Genomic DNA, 8,513 nt, shown 5'->3' with positions numbered 1-8,513 from the left:
TGACGGGGCACTGATATATAGACCGAAGGTGTAGTGTATTCAACAGAACCAAAAGAGGGCTAAATGCTTATAAAAAGTAATGCAAGGAGCAAAATAAAATCATATATGAAGGGCCATAGTGTAAAACATGTGGATGTCAACATCCTTATTTCTCGAGTCAAAAATAAAAAACATAGGATGGTCATAGCAAAGTTATTTGCTATTCACTCAAAGAGCATGATGGAGGTGTGGCCCCGTGCATGTGCATAGTATACTTTGGACTAACGGTATTAGAAATTTTATTGTAATAAATGCTCGTGTTAATTATTTTCTTATTTTACCTCATACCTTTTAAACTGGCATGACAATTGTCATAGAAACCGGTGTGTCACCCCTTCGTTGCTCAAAGGTGTGACACTTGTATAACAGGCTAAAATAAAGGTTGGATACAACTTTTACGTTTCCGTCTCCTCATCCGTCCATCCTCCATAGCGTATCGCATTAATTTCTGCAAGGTAATTGCTTTTCTATATCGCGTCCTCTTCGTTCATGCTCCTCCAAAGAAACAAAAGGTAAGCTTTATTCCACCCATTTTTGTCCATGGGTCCTGTACACCTACACCAAGTAATATTGCACCATATATGTCCATCTGGTGCATGCAACTTTCCTTTTTGCCATGCAACTTTTCTTTTTTGCCCTCCGCTGGTGCGCGTGCAATGCATGATATTAATTTCTGAGTTGTGCATTGTATATGTACTTTCGCACTTCGTGCTTTGATTTGCTTCAACTCAATTCTTATACTACTCCTTAATTTGCTTACGATATGTATCATTGTCAATCATATATGTTGTGTAGGCGGGATGTTTTGGCATAGAGCACCCTTTGGGATGGGTCAAACCATAGGATATGCACCCAAAAAGCCATATGATGATGTGTGGCATGTACATACAACTCTTCATGATCGACGCCCAGGTTAGTGTTGCGAGCGAGGCCAGGAGGCCACTATTCGGTGCAGCAAGGAATTGGCCGGTGCAATCCTCATATTCTAGGAAGATAGAAAAAACAAGATTTTTTTAAGTTGAAAAAAGCAAGAATTTCTGACAAGTAGACATACACTAGACATGGGGAGCAAAATACACAACCAGACAACGAATGTCTCCGTTTATTTGAAGTTCAGAGAGCACATATAAATCTTTGTCTATAATGGCAATAAAAAGCACACACTGACAGGCGAATAAGCAAAATATTTGAGAAACAGTGGTTCACGAATGGAAAGTTGAGGCTGGACTTCATCATATCCTGCTACCAGCTTCAGTCGTACATTGTCAGGTCGATCACCTCCGATTTTTCCATAGCGATGACAGGAGCCTCTCCACTTGTTATACATATATCCTCCATAGGCACCATGTTCACCGACGTAGCACATCTAGTAGAGGTAGAGCCACTGGTGCCTCCCTGGCTACTGCCCTCCAAAGACCCCATTTTCTTTGCGCAAGAAGATTTTCTAGCCTTACCCTTGTGTTTAGCGCCATTCAGGCCATCAGAGTTTGTAGGATCAACCCGGCACCTCTTGGCATCAGGTGAGCTATCACCGCAGGACATGCCATCTCCCTCCTCTATAACTGGCTTTGCAGCTTCATCAGTAGGACCCTTGTTCTTTTTAGCTTGCTCCTCCAGTCTTTTTTCCTTGAAAGAGTAGCTCTGGTCCAGGAACCTCTTCCATTGAGGAGTAGAGTTTGCAGTTTCATCATCACCTTCCTCCCAAGGTTGCAACAGTCCTGGGCTTGGTGCGGCCAGCTCTGCGGCTGTGAGTGTTGCGGCCACCGCCGTCTGGCTAGATTGCTCACCCATCTTCTGAGCCTTCTGTTTGGAAGAGCTCCCACCATCCTTCTTCATTGCAGATTGCCGGATGCCCTTCTGCTTCTTCAGGTCAAGGGTTATCTTGGCTGCAACATCTTTTCTTGCATCTAGAGGTATCCATTGCTCCTCACGCCACTCAAATGACTTTCGTAGAGAGTTTACTTTGAGCTCCACAAGTCTCCCCTCCCCTGGAAATTTCGCAAGCATGCATGCATGCATGCATCAGGAAGAGCTCCAGTCCGGATATATACTACTATTAACTGCTAGCTAGGTGATCAAGAGAGTAGACAGGCAGTTCACCTTGGAGATAAACTAGGATGTGACCAACATTGTCCTCCTGCAACACGATCCCCTCCCACCATCCTCCATTTAGCCACGCGTCGACGATGACCCCGACAGCCACCGGAGACTCGACCTTCCTGTAGCATGTTGGGAGCTGTGGGCGGAGCATGGGCCTTTCAGTAAGGCGTATGCCTAGGTGGTCAGGTTCAGCAATTCTTGCTACTTTGAGCCATTCCTACAAAACAAACAAAACTCATGTTGAGTACATACATCTTAATCATGAAAACATGCAAGATACTACCAGAGAGAGAAGAGAAAGACCAACCCTGAGTTGTCCTTTATCCTTAGAATTCAAAAGGTCTTGGTACTGCACCCTGACCTTGTTATCTTTCTCCCTCCTCCTGAGTACCACACATTTGAACCAACAGCCCCTCACGCCGCTGTCTTGGCACAGGGCTTCAAGACAGCAACCAGGCTGGAACATCTTCTCAGGGGTCACCATGGTTGATGCATCATTGGTTGCCGCATTACTAGTACCAGTACCACTTGGTGGCGGCTGATTCTGCGTGGTGGTCTGATAGTTCACCATGCTATAGGGAATGAAATTGCTTTCGATAGTCTGGTCATTGGTGACACTTTGTGGAGTTGCAGTGCATGGAGGGGGCATCTCCTTCTGCTCCTGCTTTTGCTTCTCCATGGTTTTATCAACGATAACAGAGCTGGAAGCAGTTGTGCTGCAGGGAGGGGGCATTTCCTTCTGATTCTGTTTCTGCTTATCCATGGTTTCGTCAACGATAACAGAGCTGGAAGTAGTTACGCTGCATGGAGGGGGGTTCTGCTTCTGCTTCTCCATGGTCTTGTCATCAATAATATAGCTAGAAGGAGTTGCGCTGCATGGAGGAGACTTCTGCTTCTGCTTCTCCATGGTTTCATCGCCGATAATAGAGCTGGAACTGAAAGGAGTTGCATTGCATACAGGTGGCTTCTGCTTCTGCATGGTTTTGTCACTGAAGACAGTGCCGGAAGAACCAACATGGTTCTCGGCGGCCATGCCAGTAATTTCAGCTTTACCTTTGTTATTGCGTGGCTTGGCCAGCACCGCTGTGGACGAGGATACGGCAACAATTTCCTTTACGATCTCCTGGTTTGCATATCCTTGCAGCTGCGTGATGTCAAAGGGTCCAACAATGTCATCTTCGATCTGCCGACTGCATACATAGGGCTGCCAGCTGCTGTGCTCTCCACTTATTTTGTTGAACATGTCAAAGTGTTGTGGATTCAGGACCACGGCCACCCCCTCCACAAATTGAACCCTCAGATCTTGCAGCCCATAGCCAAATAAGATCTCCTTGCAATAAAGATCGGGGGGCAATACAACACCCTGTTCACCGTCAGGTTCCTCAAACCATCGTACCAACACCATGTTCTTGGCGCTACTATCTTCATACATGTCTTCCACATAGGCAACATGGCTCTCTCTCCCTCCACTCTTGATGAACACAAAATCATGAACCTACAAAGACATATAACGCGCAACACAATTAATAAGAGATGTAAACCAAGATATATAGATCCGTCCATATGTGAAACAAAAACAAGAAAACAAGCGGACCGTCGGTGAACACATACCGAAATTCTAATTCCCTCTCGGCAAAAGGATTTGTAATGCTTCCGATGCTGATCAAGATGGGGCAGTTTGCATATCCATGTGAACCCTTCTTTGTTCTCCCCAGCAGCAGCAAGTGTTGAGAGGGTATCCTAAATGAACAATAGACATTAGTTTCATTGGGAGGAAGCATTTCTTAGGAAGACTCTTGTGAGATAGTATGTACCTTAGATGCACCATCATGGTTGTCGGGACAAGTGAATCCAAAGGCTCCATATGGAGGATCTACAAAGACAACAACAATGGAAGGCAAGTTAGTCAATTTCTATCCACATCATGTTGGCCTGACAAAACCAACACAAGAGGAAACACATAAGTTAACAAAACACTAATCTCAAAAAGCTAACCAAACACAAAAGGAAAGAAACACATAGACCATATCTAGAAAATTACCAAACATATACATCAGGAATTAAACAAGCCAAGATAAAACACATATAAGGTGATGCGTGAGAAAAGGAGTTGATCTAAAAGATTAGACAAAAGATATCTAACAATAAGTTATGTGTCGTCTTGACAAAAAGGAGTGGATCTATTAAATTAGTCAAATTCCCAAAGAGTAGTGCTAATAAAGGAAGGGGATAGAAGGATAGCCCTGCAAGATAGTCATAGATATTGGCACTGAACAAAAATGTGATGAAACATGAGAAGATACTAATCTGGCTGGACATAGGAGCAACATGTGTATTAACGCTAAAACTCTTCCAAACATTCAGATCCAAACATTAGAAACACAAGATTGGATCTTGCGTTCAAGATGTAAACACATACTAAACACTAACCAAACATTCAGATCGACCGTCGGAGATGGACGCTGAAAATTCTAGTTGCCTGATCTGTTAGCTTAATCATATGGTACTAAAATCATGAGAAAATTTCACCACTAGGGCATGGAAAAAAAGGAACACGTAGTACCTAAGACGAGCGAGGTGAGCCAGTCCATGACCTCCTTCCTGGACTTCCACCTGAGCTGAGTGGTCTCCATCGCCAGCGTCACCACCCTAGCGGACGCCGACCCAGACTCCAGCGCCGTCTTGAGGGACTGCAGGAACTCCAAGTCCGCCGAGTAGGCTATGTTCCCAGGTCCCCAATACTTACCCACCACCGCCAGATCCCTCTTGCTCTTACCGCCATCTTGGGGCGGCACAGAGCGGAGGAAGTAGCACACCTTGCACTCCTCACCGTCGTTGTCCTCCATCACAATCTCCTCCTCCCACCCGACCCAGCCCCTCACTGCCATCTTGGCATTACCCTCATCCACCACAGCTGCCGAAGAGCACGAGCTACTCATGGCCTTCTCACCTGGCTGGCGGTGGACGATAGCGAAATGGGGAAGTGGTGGAGGGTGGAGGGTGCTTCAATTAGGAGGGGGCTAGGGGCAGGGGGCTCGTTAGGGACTACTATTTCTAGACAAAATTGTTGTTCCTGTGAATGCACTATTTGAGAGATGGGGCATTGGGGGGATTTCATAGGAGGAAATGCTGGTGGGTTTGCGGAGGGTGCCCTCAACTTCTGAGGATTTCCAATTCGAGTGAAGCTTGCCCAAAGCTGGGATGTGGAAGTTTAGTCCTCCCTCTAAGAAATGTGGTAGTTTGGTCCTCGTTCTATTGGGTAGTCCTGTCCAAGGGCTCCGGGCGTGTTGCATCCATGGTAAAAATTGCGAGTATGGTATGTGATTGGGATGGGGATGATATATGGCACGGGATATGCTCTATGATAGATATACAATCTTTGTTTTGGGCACGTATATTGATCAAATGCTAACTCCGCCACTATGTGAGGGGAGATGTTGATATATGAATGGGTCATGAGAACATGGTGAGCATGATATGTGATAGTGGGGAAGGGGGGCATTGACGGGGCATTGATTTATCAAATGAAGGTGTAGTGTATTCAAGAATACCAAAAGAGGGCTAAATGCTTATAAAAAGGAATGCAAGGAGCAAAATAAATTTATATATGAAGGGCCAAAGTGTTAAACATGTGGATGACAACATTCTTATTTCTCGGGTCCAAAATAATAAAAAACATAGGGTGGTCATAAAGTTGTTTGCTATTCACTCAAAGAGCACGAGGGAAGTGTGGTCCCATGCATGTGCATAGGATACTTTGGACAAGTTTATTAGAAATTTTATTGTAATAAATGAGTTAATTATTTTCTTATTTTACCTCATACATTTTAAACTGGCACGACAATTGTCATAGCCACCGGTACGCTTACACCCCTTCGTGCTCTATGGTGTGACACTTGTATAACAAGCTAAAAGTAAAGGGTGGATACAACTTTTTTGGTTTCTGTCTTCTCATCCGTCCATCCTCCATAGCATATCGCATTAATTTCTGCTAGGTAATTGCCTTTCTATATCTTGTCCTCTTCCTTCATATTGGTCCAAAGAAAGAAAATGTAAGCTTTCTTCCACCGAATTTTGTCCATGGGTCATCTACACCTACACCAAGTAACATTGCACCAGATATGTCCATCCGGTGCATGCAACTTCCCTTTTTGCCATCCTTCGGTGCGCATTCAATGCATGCTATTAATTCCCATGAGTTGGGCATTGTATATGTACTGTCTGAACTTCGTGCTTTGATTTGGTTCGATCCAAATCTTCTACTAGTCCTTAATTTGCATATGATACATTTTGTAGATCATTGTCGATCATATGTGATGTGTGTAGGTGATAGGTTTTGGCAGAAGGCACCCTTTGGGATGTGTCAAACCATAGGGTGACACATAAAAAATCCATAGGATGATGTGTGGCATGTACATACAACTATTTGTTGAAATATGGGAGTGGGCTTTAGGCCCATCTAACAATTTCGAAAAAACCCTAAGGGCCCATGTAGATGTCATGACAAGGGATGGTGGGAAGTTTAGTCCCACCCCGCTAGTGGAGAAGGAGTTGCACCTCCTTATAAGGGATTCTCTTCCACATGCTATTGGTGCAATCCTCGTGTTCGCAGGTGTGTCGGCATTGATACGTCTCCAACGTATCTATAATATTTGATTGTTCCATGCTGTTATATTATCATTCTTGGATGTTTTACAATCATTTTATATCATTTTTGGTACTAACCTATTGACATAGTGCCAAGTGCCAGTTGTTGTTTCTGCTTGTTTTTTACAGCACAGGAAATCAATACCAGACGGAGTCCAAACATAGTGAAACTTTTTGTGGATATTTTATGGACCAGAAGACATCCAATGGGCCGGAGAAGCACGTGGGGGTTCCCCGAGGGGGGGCACAACCCACCATGGCACGCCTGGCCCCCCAGGCACGCCCAGGTGGGTTGTGCCCACCTCGGTGGCCTCCTGCACAACCTCTTTGCTCTATAAATACCCCAATATTCCAGAAACCCTAGGGGAGTCGACAAAAATCAATTCCAGCCGCCGCAAGTTCCAGAACCACCAGATCCAATCTAGACACCATCACGGACATCATCCTCATTGGTGCCTCTCCAATGATGCGTGAGTAGTTCATTGTAGACCTACGGGTCCATAGTTAGTAGGTAGATGGCTTCCTCTCTCTCTCTCTCTCTCTCTCTCTCTTGATTCTCAATACAATGGTCTCTTGGAGATCTATTTGATGTAACTCTTTTTGCGGTGTGTTTGTTGGGATCCGATGAACTTTGAGTTTATGGTCAGATATATGTTTTTATCCATGAAAGTTATTTGAGTCTTCTTTGATCTCTTATATGCATGATTACTTATAGCCTCATATTTCTTCTTCGAATATTTTGTTTAGTTAGGCCAACTAGATCGATTTTTCTTGCCATGGGAAGAGGTGCTTTGTAATGGGTTCGATCTTATGGTGCTTGATCCCAGTGACAGAAGGGAACCGACATGTATGTATCATTTCTATTAAAGATAACAAGATGGGGTCTTTTTCTACATAAATAGATCTTGTCTACATCATGTCATTGTTCTTATTGCATTACTCCGTTTCTCCATGAACTTAATACACTAGATGCATGCTGGATAGCGGTCGATGTGTGGAGTAATAGTAGTAGATGCAGGCATGAGTCGGTCTACTAATCTTGGACATGATGCCTATGTAATGATCATTGCCTGGATATCGTCATGATTATTTGAAGTTCTATCAATTTCTCAACAGTAATTTGTTTACCCGCCGTTTGCTATTTTTCTTGAGAGAAGCCACTAGTGAAATCTATGCCCCTGGGTCTCTTCTTTATTATATTTGCCTTTGCGACCTATTTTTATTTGCTTTTATTTTCAGTTCTTTTAAACCAACAATAAAAAATATGTTTATGCAATTTTTATTCATTTATTTTATCTCGCGTTCCCGTGAGATCTATTTGTCCAATCTACTACAATTTTTATCCCGTCTACTTGCCAATTTCTGGCGCCGTTACCCAAAAGGGATTGACAACCCCTTTAATACGTCGGGTTGTGAGTATTTATTATATGTGTGCAGGTGCCATTCACGTAGTGTTGCATCGTTCTCCTACTGGTTCGATAACCTTGGTCTCATCACTGAGGGAAATACCTACCGTAGATGTGCTGCATCATCCCTTCCTCTTTGGGGAAATACCTACGTAGTTCCAGCCACATCAAAAGGAATTTCTGGCGCCGTTGCCGGGGAGACATCACCAACATCTACCAGGTTCCTAATCACAAATCTCACATCCTTGCAATTTACATTATTTGCCATTTGCCTCTCATTTTACTCTCCCCCACTTCACAAATATTTACCATTTTATTCGC

At 43.9% G+C, this 8,513-nt stretch overlaps 1 protein-coding gene across 1 annotated transcript; it reads right to left on the bottom strand.

Annotated features, from left to right (window-relative positions):
- Positions 1 to 1,110: 1,110 nt before the first annotated feature.
- On the bottom strand, positions 1,111 to 5,507 carry LOC119353168. Its single transcript, XM_037619758.1, has 6 exons — positions 4,703 to 5,507; positions 3,954 to 4,012; positions 3,751 to 3,879; positions 2,447 to 3,634; positions 2,140 to 2,356; positions 1,111 to 2,027 (listed from the first exon to the last, which is right to left on the bottom strand). Exons 1-6 carry the CDS (start codon positions 5,076 to 5,078, stop codon positions 1,291 to 1,293), a joined length of 2,706 nt encoding a protein of 901 aa, XP_037475655.1. The 5' UTR covers positions 5,079 to 5,507; the 3' UTR covers positions 1,111 to 1,290.
- Positions 5,508 to 8,513: the final 3,006 nt, after the last annotated feature.

This window comes from Triticum dicoccoides, chromosome 2A (assembly GCF_002162155.2).
Source record: "Triticum dicoccoides isolate Atlit2015 ecotype Zavitan chromosome 2A, WEW_v2.0, whole genome shotgun sequence".
Lineage (NCBI taxonomy): Eukaryota > Viridiplantae > Streptophyta > Magnoliopsida > Poales > Poaceae > Triticum > Triticum dicoccoides.
Note: the sequence above shows the minus strand (reverse complement) of the source record. Positions and strands in the feature narration are given on the sequence as shown.

Excerpts from the sequence above, each read along its gene's own strand:
- LOC119353168 (XM_037619758.1), bottom strand. The coding sequence starts at position 5,078 with ATGAGTAGCTCGTGCTCTTCGGCAGCTGTGGTGGATGAGGGTAATGCC. Across the intron at positions 4,013-4,702 it reads GCTCACCTCGCTCGTCTTAG|ATCCTCCATATGGAGCCTTT; the intron begins GTACTACGTGTT and ends TTGTCTTTGTAG. Across the intron at positions 2,028-2,139 it reads CATCCTAGTTTATCTCCAAG|GGGAGGGGAGACTTGTGGAG; the intron begins GTGAACTGCCTG and ends CGAAATTTCCAG.